Genomic DNA, 26,277 nt, shown 5'->3' with positions numbered 1-26,277 from the left:
GTCTTACAAATGTAAGCATTCAACCATCTATCTTACACAGTGTTTTGTCCGCAAGGGGGAACAAATGGCAGCTGTGAGGTAGCTGATAAGCAGCAGTTACTTTTCAGCTTCCTTTATTTAAAGTTGAAATGTGTTTTTTAACATACAACACTACTTTCTTTCATAGTTTTATTTTCATGATTATATATAGTTGTTATGATTAGAGGTATATTATGAATCATATAAGTGATTAGAGTGTGAAGGAAACATGAGAAATAAAAGGATATTGTATGAAAACTAAACCATATTGAAAGTGAGGTTAGGAAAGACAAGGTTAGAGATAGGGGAAAAGGGTGGGTGGATATCAGGTTGGAAACATCTTGTTTATGGTATTTACATTCTTTTGATGTACTGTATATTTTTAAAGTTTTTGTTCTAAAGAAGTGGTTTCATTAGTAACACCTGGTTGCTTCTCCTTATCTAGGAATGTCAAGGCTTGTAACTTCTTTTAGTTCTTTAATTGGTCTTAGTTTCTTATGATCTCTTTTAAAAACAGCTGAACATATTTTTTTATGTATAATACTTGACTACTACTATATATTTTTACTCTAATTAGTAACTATATTTTGATTCATAGTTAATTGTTTATTAAACATTAAACTACTCTATTGATTTGTGTTACATCTGAAAATTAGTGAAGTAAGACATTTTTCTAAGTAAAGTTTTACTAATTAGTGAAGTCAGATGTTCTTCTAAGTAAAGTTTTACTGCAGGAGGTGTCATGTTGGAACATCTTGTTTGTCGTGCCTGCATTCTCTCGATGTACTATTTCAATTTACTGACATTTATGGTGGGGACGTGCTGTTGTACAGGCTCTCTTGGAGCCACTGAGTCCGGCACAGCCATACTTGCTGTGTTTAATTGTGGATCAGTAAGTCACTGTGTTTATTCTTAGTTTCTCAAAACAATCAGGCAATAATCAGTCATTCAACTGAACAGACAGGTTTCAGGGTAAAAGTTTCTTAGGCTTTTATGCCGCACCTCATGACTTCCTACGTTCACTAAAAGGCATGCTAGGCAACTTATGCGCTGCTGTCGCAAGCCAGGGGGACTGGGGGCAACGCTCCGGGGAGCACTCACCGCCTTACCACAGTTTTTACAACGCGGACAGAGCCATCCCGCCACGGCTTGATGCCGGGGGTGCGGCACATGGCCTACAGACACATGAAAAAATGCTCATCATATTTAATCATCAGATAAATGTAAAGCAAAACTACTCTGAGATACCATCTAACTCCAGTAAGAGTAGCCCACATCACAAAATCCCAAAACAACAGATGTTGGCATGGATGTGGAGAAAAGGGAACACTTCTGCACTGCTGGTGGGAATGCAAGCTAGTACGTTCCTTTTGGAAGGAAGTTTGGAGAACACTCAGGGATCTAAATGTAGACCTGCCGTTTGATCCTGCAATTCCTCTTCTAGGTGTATATCCAAAGGACCAAAAATCATTTGGCAATAAAAATATTTGCGCCAGATTGTTCATTGCAGCTCAATACATAATTGTCAAGTCATGGAAGAAGCCCAAGTGCCCATCCACACATGAATGGATTAATAAATTGTGGCATATGTATACTATGAAATACTATTCATGAGTAAAGAAAAATGGAGATTTTACCTCCTTTATGCTTACATGGATGGAGCTGGAAAACATTCTTCTTTGTAAAGTATCTCAGGAATGGGAAAAAAATAGTATCCAATATACTCAATACTACTGTGAAACCAATTTATAATCATTCACACTTGCATATGAAAAATGAAACACAACTTTAGCCTAAGATGAAGGAGGGAAGGGGAGGAAAGGGGAAGGAAAGGGGTGGGAGGGATAGTAGGAGATAATGGGGGACCATACCTATGAAGCACATTGCAAATACAAGTTGGATCTGTCATGTGTAGAACACAAATTTCCTAATGCTATAATTGGGTAAATGAGTTGAAAGCTATGTTGTAAGTATGACGCAAGCACTCCAATTTGTACAAAGAATTAACACATTGAAAATGGCATAAATGCATTTATGATCTATGTACAAAAGACTTAATAAAAAATAAACAAAATATCAAAAAACAAAGAAAAGAGAATATAATAAAAAGATAGTATATTCAATATGAAACTGAATTTTTAATAATTCCCTTTTATTCACTTAAACCCTATTTTACAATTATTGTTTACATTCTCACAAAACAATCAACTTATTAAATAAATATTATTATGTCTTAAATATTTTTTTTTATTGAAAAGAGATCTTTGAAATGATAGTGCAGGATAAATGCTGTGACAAGATGCATAAAAACACCATGGGAAATCACACCCTGGAAGCTTTAACTTCTTGGATCTACCTGGTTATACAGGTGAAATTTAATTTTATGAAAATGCTTGTGTATATGGAAAAGCCCAATTTCTTCATTAAAATTTGAACCTTCGTGGATGGTTAACCATTGTAATAAGCAGATTACTACTACTATTACATTTAAAATAATTTATAAGTTAAGTGCATTATCAAATCTTACTAGGCTAAGGATAATTTTTAAAGTTTTAATTGTCTACCACTAAATTTATTCCTTAAATTAAAAAAAAAAGAGAGAACCATAACTGTTCAACAGAAAACATATACTTAGTTTCTTACTGTTTTCATGCACATTTAAAATAACGTTTTTCGGTATTGACAATGTCATTGACATTACATTTTCAATAAATGTCAAATTTTCTCCTATGTGAAGCATAGAAGAATAACAAACATAGAAATAATTATTTATACATAAGTACACTAGTTTTTAAATTGCATTAATTTCTCACTTGACTTAAAAAAATTTCGTTTATAAATCAGACTTCCTCTTTTGGAAATGTAAAGTTTAATTTTAGTATCTTACTCTTTTTTTAGAGCTGATGGAGGGTGTGTAATTTTGTAAAGATATAAAAATATCAGTTATTTGAGATTCTTAAAATCTGTATTAGAACAACAATCAACTATATGAAAACCTTTGAATTCTATGTAAAATTTGTTTCTTTTTCCCTATACATACAAAGGGAGTGCTTCTAATAGAACTTTCTGCAGTGATGGATCCTATATCTTCACTATCCAATACAGTCGTTTTTAGCCACACATGTGCCTGATTTCTTGAAAGTAATCAGTAGGGATTACTGAGAGGAAGAAATTTGTTTCCACTGAGATTTCACTAAAAACTCTCTAACTGAATACTTTTTAACCTTTCTATTTTAAGTTCTTCATGACACCAACAAAGTTATGCAAAATATTTACATTATCATGTGACTTTAAAAAACTAAAAAAAAATTAAATCCATGTCACTAAAGATAGTTCATTTAATAAACAGCTATGCTATGACTATGTTGAATATTTGTACAGGGTTGAAGCATTGGAATTTAAGAAATTCTGATAAAGAAATTCAATAGTATGGTCTGTTCCCAAGAAGCTAATACAAATTTATATTCTAGAGATTGTGTATGTAGATCATCAATAATTATAGCCAGGATTTGCAGAATAAAATAATTTTGCCCTGTTATGATTTTTCCTGCTATGGTGCCATATACAGTTACTTACTATATTGTCTTTATTACTTTGCTTCAAAATCATATATTCAACATAAAACTCAGACCCACCTCATAGTAAATATTTTGGGCAAAGCAATGAAATTTAAGCAGTACATTTTGATACTGTCAAAATGGCCATACTAGGATGGCAATTCTATTCCTGGTAAGAACATTTGATCTTATTTTTTATTTAAAATGGTCACTCAGCTGCAATAAACATTCATGTGCAAATGTCTTTGTTGTAAAGTGATTGTTAGTCATCTGAATACATACCTAGTACAGGAATTGTAGGATTGAATGTTAGGTCTACTTTTAGTTCCTTGAATATTCTCCAAACTTCTGTCCAAAAAGGTCATATTAGTTTTCATTCCCACTAGCAGTGAAGTGTTCCCTTCTCTCGGTATCCACGCCAACATCTGTAGTTTTGGGATTTCGTGATGTGGGCTAATCTTACTTGAGTTAGATGATATCACAAAGTGGTTTTGATTTGCATTTCTTTGTTAATTAAAGATGATGAGCATTTTTTCATGTGTTTATAGGCCATGCGCTCGTCTTCGTCGGAGAAGTTCCTGTTAACTCTCTTGCTTACATAGAAATGGGGTTATTTGTTCTTTTCTTATTGATTAGTTTGAGTTCTTTGAGGATTCTAGTTATGAGACGTTTATCAGAAGCATAACCTGCGAATATCTTCTCCCATTCTGAAGGTTGTCTGTTTGCTTTACTTACTGTGCTCTTGGCTATGCAAAAGCTTTTTAGTTTGATCAGATCCCAGTAATGTGTATTTGGTGTTGCTTCAATTGCCTGGGGGTAGGGGGTCCTCCTCATAAAATATTCTCTCAGGCCAATTTCTTCAAGTGTTTTCCCTGAACTCTCTTCTAGTATTTTTATAGTTTCATGTTTTAAGTTTAAATCTTTAATCTAGTAAGAGTCAATTTTTGTTAATGGTGAAAGGTATGGGTCCAGTTTCAGTCTTCTACAGGTCGCCAGCCAGTTCACCCAGCACCATTTGTTAATAGGGAATCTTTCCCCCAATTTATGTTTTTGATAGGCTTATCAAAGATCAAATGATGACAAGTAGCTGGTTTCATCTCTTGGTTCTCTATTCTCTTCCATATTTCTACCTCTCTATTTGTCCCAGTACCATGCCTTTTTGATCACTATAGATTTATAGTATAATGTGAAGTCTGGTAGCATGATTCCTTCTGATTTGATTTTATTTCTGAGTAATGTCTTGGCTGTTCGAGATTTTTTTCTGATTCCATATAAAATGAACTACCATTTTTTCCAAATCTTTAAAGTACAACAGTGGTAGTTTAATAGGGATTGCATTAAATTTCTATATTGCTTTGGGTAGTATGGGTATTTTAACAATATTGATTCTTCCCAGCCATGAGCATGATGTAATTTTTCCATTTGTTAACATCTTCAGCTATTTCTTTTCTCAGAGTTTCATAGTTCTCTTTATAAAGATTTTTCACATCTTTTGTTAGGTAAATTCCCAAATGTTTATTGGAACCCAATCCATAATTGCCACATCATGGAAGCAGCCCAAGTGTCCATTGACCCATGAATGGATTAACAAATTGTGGTATATGTATACCATGGAATATTATGCAGCCATACAAAGATGGAGACTTCATCACTTTTATGTGTACATTGATGGAGCTGGATCATATTTTTCTTAGTAAAGTATCTCAAGAATGGAAAAAAATATCCAATGTACTCCATACTATTATGAAACCAAAATATAATTACCCACACTTTCAGACATAAGATAAAACACAATTATAGCCCATAAAGAAGGAGAAAAAATGTGGGTGAAGGGAGGGTATGGGGGTGGATGGGTGGAGGGAAGATAATCGGCGGGACCTCACCTATTGTGTATATTGCAAGTGTATATGTCAAATATGTTAATAGTAGAGACATTTATACTCTACTATTAAACACAACAATTAAATAAGTGAGGTGAATTATGTGTTAACCTGTTTGATGTAAACATTCAAATTGTACATAAAATCAGCACATTGTACCCCATAAGTGCTGTAATATACATAGTTATGATCTAATAAAATAAAAAAGTTAAACATCAAAAAATAAAAATAAAAAATAAAATAAAATGCTCACTTGAATCTTAGTTTACTAGTCTCTACTCACTGATTCCCCAATTTCAGTGAAATCAATTATGAAAATATCAAAATTTGTACTCAGATTAGTGGAAGGAATTAATACCTGAGCTGATTTGGGGAAAATGGTCCATCATAGGTGTCAAAAGACGTTGCCTTACCCTGGTAAAAATTACTAACAAAAACTAACAGGTACTCTCTGAATAAAAGCAACAAATGTAAAATTGAGAACTTTCTGCTTGCTAAGTGTTTGACATTATTCTAAATATGATTTATGTGTATAAACAGTAAGAAATTACAACTGAGGAGGCAGAGCATGATGGCGGACAGGACAGACGTGTAGCCCACCTCTCCCAAGACACCAGGTGAGAGGAAAGGTGGTCTGGACCTTCCCTGTGTGTGGATTATTGGAGTGGACAGACAGCTGGAGACGCCCAGCGAACTGGCGGTTTGCTATATATGAGGGGTAATTTAAAATCACAGACTCTGTTGTAGAGATTCTTCCCTGCTCAGCCGTGTAGGCCAGCAGGCCCCTCCCCCACGGAGGTCAGCAGCTTGTAAATGCTGACAAAATCCAATTGACAAGTAATTAATCCTGAACTGAGGGAGGCATCTGAAAGGAGAGCCACTCAAAACCACAGGGAGCTGGGCAAACTGTTGGACAATTGAAGGGAAGGGATCCTGCCCGGGAAACAGACATTTTGAACTACCCAAAAGGGCAGGCACCTTTCCCTCAGGTGTTGGAGGGGGCTGGCTGTTCAGGCTGTGCAGCGAACTGGTGGACGCCCATCCAAAACTCTGAACCATAAAACTCAGAATAAATTCCCCGAGCGCTCCAACTACGGGAACCGGCTTGAAGCCTAGAAATGGGCTTTGGCTTCTGGAGCCGTGAAGCTACTGAAGCCTCGGACCAGCTTTGGCTGCTGAAGCCCCGGGAACCAGCTACAGGAGATACCGTGCGAACTCAACTCCACTCCCCTTATGGCTGATTGCAGTCGCCAGTTTGCAGGGGAAACTGGGAACAGAGTGAAGGGACTTAGGAAGTGTGTACACCTGCACTGAGTGGGAAGGTCGGTCGCAAGTGCTGTCGGGAAAAGAACAGCTGAGGTTGCACAATTCTTAGGCAACAAACTTTTACTGAAACTCCAAAATGGTGATCAGCCATGGAAGGTGGTTACCATGGTAACGGTATAAACTGTAAACCAGGTATAAGTCTCGAAACCACTCACAGCGCCACCTGGTGTCCAGAAAGTACATTGCAGTATGAATACATTCCTACGAAAGTTGATTCCTACAGCAGACATATAGATATTTATAGGTATATTTCTACCACAAGAATACTTTTGCAGTTGGTGCCTTTTTTTGTTTGTTTGTTTTGTTTTGTTTTGGTTTGGTTTCTGTGGGGTTTTTTTTTTCCTGTTGTTTTCTTTTTGTCTGATTTTTCCTCACCATTTTCTTAGAGGAGATTTCAATAATTTTTTATTATTACATTTTATATAGATATATTTTTTTACTTCTATGTCTTATAATTTTAATTTCTTCTTTCTTCTCACTTAACATTCCTTCTAACACCACTTTTTTCTCTCTTTTTTTCCTTCTTTCAATTATTTTACAATTATCACTATTTTTATTGCAGTTGCTCTTATATTGCTGTTGTCGTGGCTATTGCTTGTATGTTTACGTGTTTCTGTCTCTCTCTGTATCTATGGGCCCATGTGCCTGGTAACTTTGTATCTGTTTATTTGTTCATTTGGTCTCAATGAGCTTGGTGTTATGACCTGCAACCCTGAGCTCCTAATGTCCCGCACCACTCTCACTCCGTGATCTGGAGACCTGCCCCCTCAGGAGCTCAGATTCCTGGGTGAACTCTCAAGAGGTATAGACAGGACCTGGACTGCAGCTGGCCAGTGCTGACTCTGTAGCAAAGGAGCGAGAAGACAATGGTCAGCTGAGAGGGAACTACACTGGCGCGGTGGTGCCCCGAGGTGCAAAGCAACAGCCGTCTTCAGCAATAACAAGGCCCACCCCCAGATATCCAATAGCCTCTCCTCCTGTCTTCCTGGGCAACCAGATGAGGCCGAGCATCTTCTCAGATGGCAACCACCATGGAACAGACTTGGGACTGAAACACAGGCCCCGTGAGTAAAGGGTTTTCCTGAGATGGTACCAACCTGGGTGGAACACAGGGACTAGAAAACACACCCGCAGAGCTGGGAAACTCCTAGGGTGAGGCTGATCCAGAGAACAGCTCTACTGAGCCTAAGACGCACCTGGCCCTTAGGGGAGCACCAGCCTATAGACAAAGGAGGCCAAGAGGCTACAGCCAACAACTGATCGTGCTGCAAATACAAACCCGCAGGACTAAAGACAGGGCCTGAGGCACAGGTTCTGGGAACTCAAATCAGCCTCTCCTCTGCAGAGGAATCTGGCAAGGTCAGAAACAAACTCCCACAGGTTTGTTCCCTTCACCCAGTTACATAAACTAAGGATGGGGCTGGAACTGAATGAACACCTCTAGCCTAACAACTTGCCTGAGGTTGACAGGCCACAACACTCCCTGCTGGATAAAGACATAGAATAGTGGCATAGTCGAGCAGACACAGACTACCCTGTGACTTAGGCAGGTACAAATCCCTGGAGTATCTGCTTACTGCAGACAACTGACTGGGTCACAGACCTGTGGGGCTAGCAGCGACTGGGTGTGACAGAGCTGCAAGGTGGGGAAGGAGGCATCAATCTTCCCAGACTGATCAATTTACTGGTGCCTCTTCCTGACTCCACGCAGCACTGGAGCAAGCCATTTAAGAGTAGTCACCAGACCCCTGTGATCCAGTTCCCAGGGACCCCTTGAACTCTCCAACCCGAGGCAGCTGCTGACTGAGACAATTAACTTGGACCTTTTGAACTGAGTCACTCAACTGGGGACTATCCAGGTGGTGCCCTGGGTGTGTGGTTGTAGGAAGGTTTGATTTTACTTTTCCATTTGTTACCTGTGATGGGTGGGTGACTTAATTGCTGGTATTTCTCCACAGCTGAGACTTCAACCCAGAGTTACTTTTTCACTAGGGCCACATAGAAACCAGCTGAAAACAAATCAGAACAAGTTAGCCCCTGTACACCAAACAGGGCCCCAGTTTCTCAGGCCACAGCACTGTACGGGTCCTCGACAAAAAGCAGAGGAAAATCAAAGGGAGTAAAACAATCATGGGGTGGAATCAGTGGAAAAACTCTGGTAACATGAATAACCAGAATAGATCAACACCCCAAGGAAAGATATGGCAGATGTAATTGAAGATCCCATTCACAAACAACTGGCTGAGATGGCAGAAAACGAATTCAGAATTTGGATGGCAAACAAGATTAACAAAAAGGAATTAGGAATTCGTGTAGAAATTCAAAAGCTGTCTCAAGAATTTAAAGAATTTAAAGACAAAACCACGAAAGACTTAGACACACTGAAACAAGAATTTGCAGCCCTCAAAGATATGAAAAATACAGTAGAATCCCTTAGCAACAGAATGGACCAAGCAGAAGAAAGGAACTCCAACATCGAAGATAAAGCCTTTGAACGCTCCCAAACTCTCAAAGAGGAAGAGAAATGGAGAGCAAAAATGGATCACTCACTCAGAGACCTCTGGGATAACTCGAAGAAGGCAAATATACGTCTCATAGGAATTCCTGAAACAGATGAAGTGGCCTCATTGGGCACAGAGGCCCTTCTCCATGAAATTATGAAAGAGAATTTTTCAGACATGCCTAGAGAACCTGAAATTCAGATAGCAGATAGATTCAGAACGCGAGCACGATTCAACCCCAATAAGACATCCCCCAGGCATATCATAATTAACTTCACTAAAGTTAATATGAAGGAGAAAATTCTAAAAGCGGCCAGGCGAAAGAAATATATTACCTTCAAAGGGAAGAACATTAGAATGACTGCAGATCTCTCTGCTGAAACTTTTCAAACCAGAAGAGGGTGGTCATCAATGTTTAATCTCCTCAACCAAAATAACTTTCAACCCCGGATCTTGTACCCAGATAAACTGAGTTTCATTTACGATGGAGAAATTAAATACTTTAATGACATACATATGCTAAAGAAATTTGCCATAACCAAAACAGCTCTTCAGGATATTCTCAGACTTATCCTCCGTAATAACCAACCAATCCTCTACTACAAAAGTAAACTCACTCAGAAACTTCTGATCAAACTCCAACATCCACAATGGCAAAAGGATTAAAAATGCCCACTGGAATTTCAAAAAACTCAATACCCCAAATTTCAACAAACTTATCAATACTCTCCATTAATGTGAATGGCTTAAGCTGCCCTCTAAAGACACATAGGTTAGCTGACTGGATACAAAAACTCAGGTCAGACATTTGTTGCATACAACAGTCACATTTTAACTTAAAAGACAAATACAGACTCAGGGTGAAATGATGGTCATCCATATTTCAGGCAAATGGTAACCAGAAAAATCAGGAGTTGCAATTTTATTTGCAGACACAATAGGCTTTAAACCAATAAAAGTAAGGAAGGACAAAAATGGTCACTTCATATTTGTTAAAGATAAGATTCAATATGATGAGATTTCAATTATTAATATCTATGCACCCAACCAGAATGCACCTCAATTTATAAGAGAAACTCTAACATACATGAGCAACTTGATTGCCTCCAACTCTATAATAGTTGGAGATTTTAACACTCCTTTGGCAGTGATGGATCAATCCTCCAACAAAAACCTGAGCAAAGAAATTCTAGATTTAAATCTAACCATCCAGCATTTAGATTTAGCAGAAATCTACAGAACATTTCATCCTAACAAAACTGAATACACATACTTCTCATCAGCCCACAGAACTTACTCCAGAATAGATCACATCTTAGGTCACAAGTCTAACCTCAGCAAATTTAAAGGAATAGAAATTATTTGATGCATCTTCTTGGACCATCATGGAATAAAACTTGAGATGAGTAACAACAGGAATCTGCATACACATACAAAAACATGGAAGTTAAATAACCTTATGCTGAATGATAGCTGGGTCAGAGATGAGATCAAGAACGAAAATGCCAAATTTCTGGAACAAAATGACAATGAAGACACGAACTATCAGAACCTCTGGTACACAGCAAAGGCAGTTCTAAGAGGGAAATTTATAGCACAGCAAGGCTTCCTCAGGAGAACGGAAAGAGAGGAAGTAAGCAACTTAATGGGACATCTCAAGAGACTAGAAATGGAAGAACACTACAACCCCAAATCCAGTAAAAGAAATGAAATAACCAAAATCAGAGCAGAACTAAATGAAATTAAAAACAAAAGAATAATACAACAGATCAATAAATCAAAAAGCTGCCTTTTTGAAAAGGTCAACAAAATAGATAAACCTTTGGCCAACCTAATCAGGAAAAAAAGAGTAAAATCTCTAATCTCATCAATCAGAAATAACAAAGACGAAATAACAACAGACTCCTCAGAAATCAAAAAAATCCTTAATGAATATTACAAGAAAATTTACTCTCAGAAATACGAAAATCTGAAGGAAATCGACCGTTACTTGGAAGCATGTCACCATCCAAGACTTAATCAAAAACAAGTGGAAATGTTGAACAGGCTCATATCAAGTTCAGATATATCATTAACCATACAAAATCTCCTCAAAATGAAAACCCCTGGACCAGATGGTTTCACGTCAGAATTCTACCAAACCTTTAAAGAGGAATTAGTACCTATACTACTCAATCTGTTCCAAAAGGTAGAAAAAGAAGGAAGACTACCCAACATTTTCTATGAAGCAAACATCACCCTAATCCCCAAACCAGGAAAAGACCCAACAAGAAAAGAAAACTATATAGACCAATATCACTAATGAATATAGATGCAAAAATATTCAACAAGATTCTAACAAACAGAATCCAGCAACATATCAAACAAATCATACATCATGACCAAGTCGGTTTTAATCCAGGGTCTCAAGGCTGGTTCAATATACATAATGCTATAAATGTAATTCAGCACATAAACAAATTAAAAAACAAAGACCATATGATTCTCTCAATTGATGCAGAAAAAGCTTTTGATAATATCCAGCATCCCTTCATGATCAGAACACTCAAGAAAATTGGTCTAGAAGGGACTTTCCTTAAACTGATAGAGGCCATCTACAGCAAACCCACAGCCAATATCATATTGAATGGAGTTAAATTGGAATCATTTCCACTCAGATCAGGAACCAGACAAGGCTGCCCATTGTCTCCATTGCTTTTCAACATTGTAATGGAAGTTTTAGCCACCGCAATTAGGGAAGAAAAGGCGATCAAGGGTATCCATATAGGGTCAGAAGAGATCAAACTTTCGCTCTTCGCAGATGATATGATTGTGTATCTGGAAAACACTAGGGACTCTACTACAAAACTCCTAGAAGTGATCAAGGAATACAGGAACGTCTCAGGTTACAAAATCAACATTCATAAATCGGTAGCCTTTATATACACCAACAACAATCAAATTGAAAAAGCAGTTAAGGACTCTATCCCATTCACAGTAGTGCCAAAGAAGATGAAATATTTGGGAATTTACCTAACAAAAGACGTGAAAGATCTCTATAAAGAAAACTATGAAACTCTAAGAAAAGAAATAGCTGAAAATGTTAACAAATGGAAAAACATACCATGCTCATGGCTGGGAAGAATCAACATTATCAAAATGTCCATACTACCCAAAGCAATATATAATTTCAATGCACTCCCTATTAAAGCTCCACTGTCATATTTTAAAGATCTTGAAAAAACATTACTTCGTTTTATATGGAATCAGAAATGTCGCGGACCGCCAGTCGATGGGCCTCAGTCCGAGGGTGCTCAGGGTGAACGACACAGGTTGGTTGAAAGGTCGACGCAGGATGAAATGACAAACTGTCACACAGCACGAGTGATGATGAGAACAGTTGTACTTTACTGATTTTTAAGTCTGGTATTTATACATTTTCTTCCCAGGGTTTAAACAATGTAATCATTATTTTGCTCATGCTTGTAAATTATCTTTATGTTTTCATATGTGGTTTATCATGCACTATATGTTTTCAAGGTTTTTCTTTCCGGAGGGAGGTGGCGGAGAGAGGTGGTTTATCTTTTCAAGGTTTTTGCTCTAGGGAGGTGGTTTTATCAGTAACACTTGGTTGCTTCCCCTTATGTAGGAATGTTAAGATTTGTGACTTCTCTTAGTTCTGTAATTGGTCTCAGTTTCTTATGATCTCTTTTAAAAACAGCTGAACATATTCTTTTATGTATAATGCTTGACTACTTCTATATATATTCTATGTATTTTTACTCTAATTAGTAACTATATTTTGATTCATTGTTTGTTAAACATTAAACTACTCTATTGATTTGTGTTACATATGAAAATTAGTGAAGTAAGATGTTTTTCTAAGTAAAGTTTTACTAATTAGTGAAGTAAGATGTTTTTCTAAGTAAAGTTTTACTGCAGGAGGTGATAGTGTATGTCATGTTGGAACATCTTGTTTGCCGTGCCTGCATTGTCTCAAGTCACTGACATTTATGGTAGGGACGTGCTGTTGTGCAGGCTCTCTTGGAGCCACTGAGTTCAGCACAGCCATTCTTGCTGTGTTTAATTGTGGATCAGTAAGTCATTATGTTTATTCTTAGTTTCTCAAACAATCAGGCAATAATCAGGCATTCAACTGAACAGACAGGTTTCAGAGCAAAGGTTTTTTAGGCTTTTATGCCGCACCTCGTGAGTCATTACGTTCAAACAAAGGCATGCTAGGCAACTTATGCGCTGCTGTCGCAAACCAGGGGTGCTGGGGGTTTCGCTCCGGGGAGCACATACCACCTACTCACGCATTTTATAATGCGGACAGCGCCACTTCACCCCGGCTAGATGCCGGGGGTGCGGCATTTCCCCCTTTTTTGTTTATGAAGCGTAATTCAAAGAGGTCTTGGCGAACAGCCTTTATGGAGGAAAACACACAACGAAGAAGACATGGTAACAGTAAGACAACACAGAATATCAGACATCCAATGATGACTATAAACACAATGTACTGAATCCAGGTTACAGGATTTAAGGCTTTAAGATTATCAGTCAGTGATTGAGCTAATGCATCCAGGGACGCAATAGGTAGATGAGATTCACTTATAGCTGAAATGTGCTTTTGTAGGGTGTGTAAATTGTGTGTTATGTCATTGTCTTTCCATATACCCTGTAAATGTGCCTTTGTTTTCTCCCATGATGTAGAAAAATTGTAAGGTAACGGTGTAACACAGATAGCTTGAAAGGCTGAGTGACATTTAGTCTGTAGTTTATGTTGTATGAACTTAATATCTTGTCCTAAAGCTAATACTACTTCTTCTAAAATATTTAATTTTGCTTCAAGTTTATTATCTATGCTGGCTTGTGTCATTAAGGCCAAAGTAATGTTGCTGCTTAAAGAGTTGACAAAGTGAGCTGTATGTATTTCTTGTACCAAGGCAGTTGTAGCCACTGCAAATGTAGTGACTATAGAAATTAAAGCTAAAATTCCTAAAATTAATGCTGCTATAAATCTTTTAGGTCTAATTAATTCATTAACAGTATGTAAAACTTGTAAGGCAGAGTTATCATACCAAGGATCATTTTGTAAGTCTACAGGTAACAGTACATAAGACGGTCTTTTCACAATTAATACAGAATTAAACAGTCTGTCATTAAACAAATCAGTAGAAGTAAGACAATTGGTTACTTTACAGGCAGTACAGGTTATGTGATAGGAATTTTTTAACTGTGTAATAGTTAAGTACTTATTAGGAGCTAGAAGCAAAGCATATGGATATCCAACACAAGTTCTCACTGATATTGCTGTAGGTTTAGTCATACCGGGTTTCTTCTCTAATATTAAGTTGGATGCAGCAACGAGTCTAAATAAATCATAATGTATTTGAGTTTTATTGTTTTCCTGGGCAACCCATATGGGTTCAACTAAACCAGGTGTAAACCATCGTTGTATAGGTTGAGGGGTGCCAGACCATTGGTATTGATGGTATTTATCTAACTGTTTTGATAAATATTTATCATGATTATAACAAGAAGTAGGGGAATAGTCCCAGATGATTGTTTCTGAATTCATAGGAAAATGTTTGTTGGCTGCATCTGGGAATCCACAAGAAAGCCAAGTAGGTGTTTTAGTTAAAGATGATTCCCAGAATTGGTTCTTATCTTTATATTTTTCTTTACAATTAGGAATAGGCAGCCAGTTCACTGCCAAGCAGGTTTCATTATAATTAAATGTTCCAATAGTTTGTAATTCATATTCCCAAACATAACGTTTTTCTGCATCATTAGGATCTGGAGCATCAGTTAAAAATACTCTATAACTTGTAGGTAAACAAAAGGGAGGTGCTTTGCCTCTCAGGGTAAAGCAGATAGGTATTGAATCAGCTTTACCAGTGAAGTTAATTAAGGCCGCAGCATGGCTTCTAGACTCTGAGTCTTGTAAGCCTCCCAGCCGGAGGGAATCATTAGTTAGAATTTTAACAGGATCTTGATCTAACCAGCCCACTGGGTGGAGTAGTGGCGGGTTAGGAATGTATGACCAATAAGCTGCACTTTCTACTTTAGGAGTAGATATAAGAGATAGGAAAGCTACAAAATACATGGTAGGAGTTAAAGGATTGTTTTGTGTCAAAATAAGTTGTTTAGCTTGTTTCACCAGGGTCCTGATCTGTGTCCACGTGATCTTGGGAGGTCTCGATAGTACTTTCACTTTCTTCATTTGTGTCGCCAGGCTCTTCATCTGTTGTAGGCGTCGCCTCCTGCGTCTGATCTTCCGGGGGAGCCGGTTTGATGAGCCGGTCCGGAATCCAGATGGGGGATTCGGCATCCTGGGGAAACACACAAGCATAGCCTCATCCCGAGGTTAGCAATATATCGGGGCCCTTCCATTGGCCTGATAACAGGTCTTTCCACAGCACTTTTGGGAATGTAGCAGCTGATTTTGGCTGCCAGTGAGTTAATGCTGGTGTTTGATTATTAGAGTTAACATTTAGATGATTTAAAACAAATAAAGCATGAGTTAAAATATGATGAGGAGAAAAATATTTATGAGCCTTTTGTAGGCGTTCAATCTGTAATTTTAATATTTGATTAGTTCTTTCTACAATACCTTGACCTTGAGGATTATAAGGAATCCCTGTAGAATGGGCAATTTTCCATTATACACAAAACTGTTCAAATGCTCGCGAGGTATAAGCTGGAGCATTATCTGTTTTTAGTTGAAGAGGGACACCTAGCTGCTGAAAGCAGCCAAACAGGTGTTGCACAACATCCTTATAAGCCTCGCCAGTTCTTGCAGAGGCACAAATATAATGAGAGAAAGTATCTATAGTGACATGTACATAAGTTAATTTTCCAAAACTTGGCACATGTGTAACATCCATTTGCCACAATATATTGGGGCGTAGACCCCGAGGATTAACACCAAATTTTAAAGGATGATGAGTAATAGGACAGGCTTTGCATTTTAAGACTATTTGTCTTGCCTGCTCTCTGGTAATCTGAAACATTTTTCTTAATGCATTAGCATTTTGATGATGCAAAGAATGGCTTTCCTCAGCCTCAGTTACTGAAGCCACAATAGTACGGGTTAATAGATCTGCAGTGGCATTTCCTTGGGCCAAAGGGCCAGGTAAGTTAGTGTGTCCTCTTATGTGACCAATATAAAATTGATTATTCCTTAGTTGAATTAAAGTTTGTAGTTTCCTCAACAAAGGTAAAATAGTTGAGGTTCCTGTTAGGAGAGCAGTTTCGAGGGCTGGAAAAAGGGAAGCAACATACTTAGAGTCTGTGTATAAGTTAAACTTCTGCTTGAAATTATTAAAAGCTGAAATTAAAGCCCACAATTCTGTTTGCTGAGCAGAAGTCTGCAGTACTTCCTTAACGAGAGGAGACAGACCTGGGCTGAAAACCACAGCTCTTCCTGTAGAGGAGCCATCTGTGAATAAAGTTATTGCATCAGACAGTGGCTGTCTGGAACACATAAGAGGAAACACAAGTGAAACTGTTTTTCTAAATTCAATTAAAGGATGTTTCGGAAAGTGATATAAAATTTGACCTGTATAGCCTTGTAAGGCTAATACCCAATCTTCATTATTTTGAAATAGTTGTTCTACTTGAGTTTTATTATAAGCAGTTACAATTACATGAGGTTCTTTACCAAACAATTCTCGTGACCTTTTTCTTCCTTTGTCTATCAGTAATGAAACTAAGTATGGATAATCTGCAACAATTTTTGCTTGAACATGTGGTAAATGGATCCATTCTAAAATTCCTTCCTGCCACAGGCAGGCTGTAGGAGTATATTCAGTAGAAAAAATTAGTAAAGACCATGGGTTTTGATAATTAATTTGTTTAACCCTGGCTTGAGTTAAAGCCTGTTCAACAAGTTCTAAGGCTTGTAAGGCCTCTGAAGTTAAATGTCTTGGGGAACGCGGATTTGAGTCCCCCTGCAAGATAGCAAACAAAGGACTAAGAGTTCCTGTAGTAATTTTTAAGAAAGGTCGAATCCAATTTATTTCCCCTAATAACTTTTGATAATCATTAAGTGTCTGTAGCTTATCTCTCCGTATTTGTACTTTCTGTGGTGTGATGTAATCTGAATGAATCCATTGTCCCAGGTAACTAAGTGGCTTATCTCTTTGAACTTTTTCTGGGGCAATAACCAAGCCAAACTTAGTTAATTGCTCTATAGCTCTTTCTAAAATAAACTGCACCTGTGACAGCTGAGGATGAGCTAGTAAAATATCATCCATATAATGAATAATGTAAGCACCAGGAAATTGCTCTCGTAGTGCTGCCAATGCAGCTGCCACAAATTTTTGACATAATGTAGGACTATTTTTCATGCCCTGTGGTAAAGTTTTCCACTGATATCTTTTAAATGGTTCCCGTAGGTTAAGAGAAGGAACACTAAATGCAAAGCGAGGACAGTCATCAGGGTGTAAGTTAATAGTAAAAAAGCAGTCTTGTAAATCAATAATTATAAGTGACCATTGTTCAGGTACTGCTACAGGAGATGGGAGCCCAGGTTGAAGGGCACCCATGTCTTCCATAATGGCATTCACTGCTCTTAAATCTTGTAAAAGTCTCCATTTGCCAGATTTTTTCTTAATGACAAACACAGGAGTATTCCACGGACTAGTGGACTCCTCCAAATGTCCTTTATCTAATTGTTCTTGCACTAAAATTTGTAATGCCTGTAATTTTTCCGTTGTTAGGGGCCACTGACTAACCCACACAGGAGTGTCTGTTAACCATTTTATTTTACAGGCATAGTTCTCTGCAGTGGCCCCTATGAAAAACATTGATCATTTAATTGATCAGCAGTAACTAACTTCATGTCCATAACATGCAAAAGATCTCTGCCCCACAAGGTATAGGGTAGAGAGGGCAACACATATGGTTGAATGTAGCCTTTCTTGTCTTTGTATTCCCATGCTACAAAAGATGTGCTGCGCATAACACCAGAAACTGAACCCAAACCAATCAATGAAGAACCCGTCCGATGGACTGGCCAGGATCTTGGCCAGTCAGAGGCCGCAATACAAGTTACATCAGCTCCTGTGTCCATCAATCCTTTAATAGGCCTGCCTTCTATCTTTATTTTTAACATTGGTCGATCATACAAGTCATGAATAAGAGCCACACAATCCTGATCAGTGGATCCAAATTGACCTTCTCCCCTTGCATCATGTAGGTGATAGTTAGGGAGTGGCACATATGGTAACAACAGTAATTGAGCAATTCTCTGCCCTTTGTGAATCTGTGTAGTTTCCACCAGGGCTTTCACCATAACTTTAATTGTGTTTTCAGTATCTGAGTCAATTACTCCCAGAACAACTTCAAAATGTTTAGTATAATTAGAACTGCGTCCTAATATAACACCAACCGTGCCTGGTAATAATTTACCTTTAACACCAGTGGGAACGAGAGTGACACCATCCCATTTAGATAAAATCACATCTTTAGAGCTGGCAAGATCTAAACCTGCGCTGCCAGGAGTTCCTCGTGGGAGGTCATGAATAGTAAATTCAGGGGGTAGACAATTTAATGTAGATGTAGGCTGCAAGACAGGCTGCACTTCGGTGAGTGCAGCCAATTCTCCCTTGGGGTTAGGGCTGGGAGAATGCCCCACATCTAGTTTTTTGGCTTGTTGCCTTCATTAAAATTAGCACCCTTGTCTGACAAGGGGGTTCCGTCCTTATGAAACTTAGATTTACACTCATTTCTCCAGTGTCTGCCCTTCTTACAACGAGGGCATGGACCCGGGGGAATTCCACGGGTCTTGTTACCATTATTACTATTATTAAATTTCTTACAATCCTTTTGTATGTGACCCGGTTTTCCACAATTGTAACAGGTGGGCACAGCGTGCGGGGGGTCACAGCTGAAACATGTATTACTGGGGTCTCTATCAAAAGCATTTTTAACATATGAACTGAATTTCTGACCCCGCATTGCTGCAGCAAACGCCATTCCCTGTATGATTGCTGGTGAGGCATCCATGCATGCTTTAATATAATCCTGTAATGTGCCCGTTTTCCTGAGTGGACGTATTAAGTCCTGACACAGCGTGTTAGCATTTTCCCAAGCCAGTTGCTTGAGCAATAATGTTGTACCCTCAGATGGTGGAAGCATTCTATTAATGGCTTCTTCTAAGCGAGAAATAAAGTCAGGATAAGATTCCTCCATACCTTGCTTTATTCCTGCTAGAGTGGTACTCTTGGTTCCTGGAGGAGGCAGTTTGCGCCAAGCGGCAACCGCATTGTGACTATCTCCAAAAATTGTCGGGGTAATGCAGTTTGACTTTCTGTAGAGGCAAACTCATCCGTCCCTAGGAGCATTGACATAGTTGGCTGTGCTTTCTTACCCTTGTGCTGCTTAATGCTTTCTCTTGATCTATCTTCATACTCTGTTCTCCATAAGATATAATCCCCTGGAGAAAGTGTGGCTTTGGCTGTTTGTTGCCAATCATAAGGAGTAAGCCACAAGCTACCTATTGATTCTACAATTTGCAAAGTATAAGGAGCAGAGGCACCTGAAGTACGAACAGCCTGCTGCAATTCCTTTAGTGTTTTTAATGACAAAGGTTCCCAGACCGGCGGCGTTCTTTCATCAGTAGGAAAACGTACTGGGAAAGCGAAAGTAAAATCTCCCTGCTGACGGGCTTCACGTACTGCCGCCTGAAAACCCGCGGCCGGCACGGGGGGGCAAGGGGGCACACGAGAATGTGGAGCCCGTAAAGCCGGTCTGGGTGTTGTCATAGGAATGCGAACTGCTGGGTAAGCGCGGCGGTGATCAATAAAATTAACCTCCTCATTCTCCTCATCCTCTTTGGCCAATTCATCAACCACATCCCATTCATCACTGTCAGAAAGATTATCCTTAACTGGTGGAGGCGGCGGCAAAAGTTCTTTAAGTGTTGGTGCCGAGGGAATTACGCCCTCAGCATTCAATGCCGGCTCAGGTTCCTTGAAAGCCTCCGGAGAGACCTCATCATGAATGGGGGCTGCCTTAGTTTCGGGGCTTCCAGCCTCCGAAGCAGTTTCCCTTATAAAAGCCTCCAGAAAGGTATTGTCAGCCAAAAGTTCCCTAACCTGCAGCCATAAAGGATAAGCCTGTGGGGGCAGAACCTGCTCCCCATGCTCCTGCACATAAGCTCGCATCTCGCGCCCCACTCTCTTCCAATCGGAGAGAGATAGGGAGCCCTCTTCCAGAAACCAAGGACTAACCAGTTTTATGAAATGCATAAGCTCCTCCAACTTTTTGAGGGACACATGAAAACCATTTTTCTCTAACAAGCGCTGTATCATGACACTGAGCATGCGTTCTTCCTTAACTAATGTGTGCCCCATGAAACCTGCGGATTACTCACGCTTAACCGGTCAGCCTTTACCGGCGGGACTCGAGCTCCCTGGTGAGAGTCGCCTTCAACCTGAAAAGAAGGAAAGAAAGAAAAAGAAAGATCACCTGTCCTTCAAGTCCCTGTTCGAGGGCGCCAGCTGTCGCGGACCGCCAGTTGATGGGCCTCAGTCCGAGGGTGCTCAGGGTGAACGACACAGGTTGGTTGAAAGGTCGACGCAGGATGAAATGACAAACTGCCACACACCACGAGTGATGATGAGAACAGTTGTACGTTACTGATTTTTAAGTCTGGTATTTATACATTTTCTTCCCAGGGTTTAAACAATGTAATCATTATTTTGCTCATGCTTGTAAATTATCTTTATGTTTTCATATGTGGTTTATCATGCACTATATGTTTTCAAGGTTTTTCTTTCCGGAGGGAGGTGGCGGAGAGAGGTGGTTTATCTTTTCAAGGTTTTTGCTCTAGGGAGGTGGTTTTATCAGTAACACTTGGTTGCTTCCCCTTATGTAGGAATGTTAAGATTTGTGACTTCTCTTAGTTCTGTAATTGGTCTCAGTTTCTTATGATCTCTTTTAAAAACAGCTGAACATATTCTTTTATGTATAATGCTTGACTACTTCTATATATATTCTATGTATTTTTACTCTAATTAGTAACTATATTTTGATTCATTGTTTGTTAAACATTAAACTACTCTATTGATTTGTGTTACATATGAAAATTAGTGAAGTAAGATGTTTTTCTAAGTAAAGTTTTACTAATTAGTGAAGTAAGATGTTTTTCTAAGTAAAGTTTTACTGCAGGAGGTGATAGTGTATGTCATGTTGGAACATCTTGTTTGCCGTGCCTGCATTGTCTCAAGTCACTGACATTTATGGTAGGGACGTGCTGTTGTGCAGGCTCTCTTGGAGCCACTGAGTTCAGCACAGCCATTCTTGCTGTGTTTAATTGTGGATCAGTAAGTCATTATGTTTATTCTTAGTTTCTCAAACAATCAGGCAATAATCAGGCATTCAACTGAACAGACAGGTTTCAGAGCAAAGGTTTTTTAGGCTTTTATGCCGCACCTCGTGAGTCATTACGTTCAAACAAAGGCATGCTAGGCAACTTATGCGCTGCTGTCGCAAACCAGGGGTGCTGGGGGTTTCGCTCCGGGGAGCACATACCACCTACTCACGCATTTTATAATGCGGACAGCGCCACTTCACCCCGGCTAGATGCCGGGGGTGCGGCACAGAAAAAACCTTGAATAGCCAAGACATTACTCAGAAATAAGAACAAAACAGGAGGAATCACACTACCAGACCTCAGACTTTACTACAAATCGATAGTGATCAAAACAGCATGGTATTGGCACAAAAACAGAGAAGTAGATATCTGGAACAGAATAGAGAACCAAGAGATGAATCCAGCTACTTACCGCTATTTGATTTTTGACAAGCCAATTAAAAACATTCAGCGGGGAAAAGATTCCCTATTTAACAAATGGTGCTGGGTGAACTGGCTGGCAACCTGCAGAAGACTGAAATTGGACCCACACCTTTCACCATTAACTAAGATAGACTCTCATTGGATTAAAGATTTAAACTTAAAACATGAAACTATAAAAATACTAGAGGAGAATGCAGGGAAAACCCTTGAAGAAATTGGTCTGGGTGAGTATTTCATGAGGAGAATCCCCTGGGCAATTGAAGCAGCTTCAAAAATACACTACTGGGACTTGATCAAACTAAAAAGCTTCTGCACAGCTAAGAACACAGTAAACAAAGCAAGCAGACAGCCCTCAGAATGGGAGAAGATATTTGCAGGGTATATCTCTGACAAAGGTTTAATAACCAGAATCCACAGAGAACGCAAACGCATTAGCAAGAAAAAAACAAGGGATCCCATTGCAGGCTGGGCAAGGGATTTGAAGAGAAACTTCTCTGAAGAAGACAGGCGCACGGCCTTCAGACATATGAAAAAATGCTCATCATCTTTAATCATCAGAGAAATGCAAATCAAAACTACTTTGAGATATCATCTAACCCCAGTGAGACTAGCCTATATCACAAAATCTCAAGACCAGAGATGTTGGCGTGGATGCGGAGAAAAGGGAACACTTCTGCACTGCTGGTGGGAATGCAAATTAATACATTCCTTTTGGAAAGATATATGGAGAACACTCAGAGATCTAAAAATAGATCTGCCATTCAATCCTGTAATTCCTCTGCTGGGCATATACCCAGAAGACCAAAAATCACAACATAACAAATATATTTGTACCAGAATGTTTGTTGCAGCCCAATTCATAATAGCTAAGTCATGGAAAAAGCCCAAGTGCCCATCGATCCACGAATGGATTAATAAATTGTGGTATATGTTTACCACGGAATACTATGCAGCCTTAAAGAAAGATGGAGACTTTACCTCTTTCATGTTTACATGGATGGAGCTGGAACATATTCTTCTTAGTAACGTATCCCAAGAATGGAAGAAAAAGTACCCAATGTACACAGCCCTACTATGAAACTAATTTGGGACTCTCACATGAAAGCTATAACCCAGCTACAACTTAACAATAGGGGGAAGTGGGAAAGAGGGGGTGGTGGTGGGTAGAGGGAGGGGGATCGGTGGGATCACACCTGTGGTGCATATTACAGGGGTATTTGCGAAACTTTGTAAGTGTGGAATGTAAATGTTTTGGCACAGTAACTGAGATAACGCTGGAAATGCTATGTTAACCACTGTGATAAAAATCTGTCAAATGGTTTATGAAGCGAGTGTATGATGCCCCATGATCATATCAATGTATACAGTTATGATTTAATAAAAATAAATAAATAAATAAGGAACTTATATAAATCAATAGCAATAAAACCTACACAACTGAAAAATAAGCAAACACCTTGAATAGACGTTTTTACTAAAAAGATTTAAAAATGATGAAAAGGTACTTGAAAATATGCTCAGGATTTTCAGTCATCAGGAAAATTTAAATTAAAAGCACAATGTAGTATCACTTCACACCAATTAAGATGACTATTATTGAGAGAGATGAGAACCAAAATGGCAGATTAGAAGCAGACTACACATACCACTCTGAAAGCAAAGATAGAACGTTGCAAGTAGATGCCTGCCTGCAGTGAACCTTCTTGGAGAGAGCATTTGTAAATAATTCAAGAAGTGACAGGGGACATTCAGAGTGAAAAGAAGATGGAAAGATCCACTCACCAAGATTGGAAGGTACCTCGGGGAGATGCTTACGCATCGGGAAGGAATAAAAAGAGAATCAAAGGAACCCATATTCTCTCCATGTACATTGTAACCTGCTCTGTGATGGCCCCTCACCACAAAAGAAGGCCTCCATACTGATCAGGGAACTTCTTTGAGACTATACAAATAAGTTACATTATGGAGCATGTTCAGTAAGGACCTGCTGACATCTCTTCCTAAGTTGCTGAATTTGACACCACTTTGAGCTCTCAGATCTGAACAATCTGGTTTACCCATGGATTAGCTGCACTTGATCTGCCTTCTCATTGCCCCTTGCCAGGCTAGGAAGAGAGCAGGGGAGAGAAAATGCTCTTGCACGCCCATGACTGGGAGCTAGGCAACTCAACCATGGTGGGCTACAATACCAATCAAGATATCTGACAATGGAAATTCCAGCAGTACCGGTGTGAATAGACAGCCTCAGCAATCTTGTATCCCAGCCCATGTGGCCCTGCACAACAACGAGGAGAAGAAGCACCCCAACACCATGTGCCACTGAATTGAGGTCCATGCCCTTGTAAACCTTTGTGCTAGGTAGAGGTTCTTACCTCTGAAGACCAGCATACTGGATGGTGGACCATGTCCCTTTGGACCCTCATGCCAAGCAGACGAGCAAGTCCCCTGACTTTGGGCATCACAGAGAGGTTCATGCCCCCTGGAGACCTACCTTCACATTGTGTAGTAGGCAACAATCTCCACTCCTGTCTGTGGAACAGTAAGCCACATAGAGACCCCAATGTTGTACAGTGTGCCACATTCTGTGCTGTTCTGTGCTGGTGACAAGTCATATCCCCCAGTTCTCTGACTTTGAAGAGGGCCATGCCTCCTGGCCTTTTGCACCAGCCAGTAACCAATGCCTCTACAGCTCTATGCAACAACCAGCAGAAGAAGCCAACTGTCCGAGTGCACTATGTTTATCCTGTGTCCCTGCAGACTTACATGCTGGCAGCAGGCCACATACCCTAACCCTGCATTCCAGCTACTGGTCCATGCTCCCATGGTATTGTGCTTTGATATATCTGTAGTCTAGCTTTCTACCATTGTCTCGCTAGCCACAAGCACCCACCCACTGTGTACCACCATTATACTTAGTGGAGTAAATACATGCAACCCTGACACCTGATAGTCTCACAAAGAAGTCACTGCCACTGCCATGGGATAATCCAGGCAGAGCAATATCCCACAATGACTACCTCCATGGAAATGGATACACCGGTCCCCTACTTGAGCTTCCAAGAGAGACATAGGGATCAACTCACTACTTCCAATGAAGACCATCCAACACCAGCTTGGACTGTGACAACCACAAAGGAATGGAACAAGGCAGAATGCAGAACAGCTCTATTACAAGATCATGATACATCTGCCCCTCTATTATAGAATCAATCTTCTGACATAGGTCACAGGGACCTCTCATTCTTATCACTAAATAAGAGAATTTGTAAAAGGGATTACTGCAAAGGACCACAATAGGCCTACAGAAATATATCCCAATCAAAAGGAAATTGTTGAAATGTCAGAAATGAAATTCAGAATATGAATGGAAAATAAGATAAATAGAATTGAAGAGAAAGTTGAAAGCAAACACAAAGAAGATTTATTTTTTATTTTTATTTTATTTTTATTAAATCATAGCTGTGTACATTCATACACTTGGTTCATAGACCGTTTGACACATTTTCATCATTCTAGTTAATATAGACTTCCTGGCATTTTCTTAGTTATTTTGCTAAGACCTTTAAATTCCTCATTTACTAAGATTCACATATACCCTTGGAAGATGCACCACAAGTGTAATCCCATTAATACCCCTCCCTCCACCTACCTCCCCCCTCCCTCTTCTCCCTTTCCCCCTTCTCCCTATTCTTAACTTGTACCTGGATTATAGCTTTCATGTGAAGGTCCTAGATTAGTTTTATAATAAGGGTGAGTACATTGGGTACTTTTTCTTCCATTCTTGAGACACTTTACTAAGAAGAATATGTTTCAGCTCCATCCATATAAACATGAAAGAGGTAAGGTCTCCATCTTTCTTTAAGGCTGCCTAGTATTCCATGGTGTACATATACCACAATTTATTGATCCATTCGTGGATCGATGGGCATTTGGGCTTATTCCATGACTTAGCAATTATGAGTAGGGCTGCAATAAACATTCTGGTACAAATATCTTTACTATGATTTGATTCTTGGTCTTCTGCGTATATGCCCAGTAGAGGAATCACAGGATTGAATGGCAGGTCTATTTTTAGATCTCTAAGTGTTCTTCATATCTCTTTCCAAAAGGAATGTATTAATTTGCAATTCCACCAGCAGTGCAAAAGTGTTTCCTTTTCTTCACATCCATGCCAACATCTCTGGTCTTGGGATTTTGTGCTATAGGCT

At 39.2% G+C, this 26,277-nt stretch overlaps 2 protein-coding genes across 2 annotated transcripts in view; both read right to left on the bottom strand.

Moving 5' to 3' along the window:
• The window catches only part of APOOL (apolipoprotein O like), a 294,516-nt gene extending 273,638 nt beyond the window's left edge, over window positions 1-20,878 (bottom strand). Inside the window, exon 1 of the mRNA XM_053580281.1 lies at window positions 20,645-20,878. The gene's annotated coding sequence lies outside the window, so the exon portion shown is untranslated. The remainder of the gene's footprint in view (window positions 1-20,644) is intronic.
• Window positions 8,770-20,435, bottom strand: LOC128576912 (endogenous retrovirus group K member 25 Env polyprotein-like). The gene is made up of 4 exons (XM_053579040.1): window positions 19,779-20,435; window positions 19,464-19,540; window positions 14,204-15,596; window positions 8,770-8,790 (listed from the first exon to the last, which is right to left on the bottom strand). The coding sequence occupies exons 1-4, from the start codon at window positions 20,433-20,435 to the stop codon at window positions 8,770-8,772; spliced, it is 2,148 nt and encodes a 715-aa protein (XP_053435015.1).
• Window positions 20,879-26,277: the final 5,399 nt, after the last annotated feature.

This window comes from Nycticebus coucang, chromosome X (assembly GCF_027406575.1).
Source record: "Nycticebus coucang isolate mNycCou1 chromosome X, mNycCou1.pri, whole genome shotgun sequence".
Taxonomy (NCBI): domain Eukaryota; kingdom Metazoa; phylum Chordata; class Mammalia; order Primates; family Lorisidae; genus Nycticebus; species Nycticebus coucang.
The sequence above is the reverse complement of the archived record's forward strand: the minus strand, read 5'-3'. Positions and strand labels throughout refer to the sequence as shown.

Bases quoted from the DNA above. Each gene is read 5' to 3' on its own strand.
- LOC128576912 (XM_053579040.1), bottom strand. From the start codon at position 20,435: ATGCGAGCTTATGTGCAGGAGCATGGGGAGCAGGTTCTGCCCCCACAG. The intron at 19,541-19,778 runs GTAGAATCAATA...TTTTGGAGATAG, and splicing joins CTCCTTATACTTTGCAAATT to TCACAATGCGGTTGCCGCTT. The intron at 15,597-19,463 runs GTATGGAGGAAT...GTGTTTCCCCAG, and splicing joins TCTAGCAGGAATAAAGCAAG to GATGCCGAATCCCCCATCTG.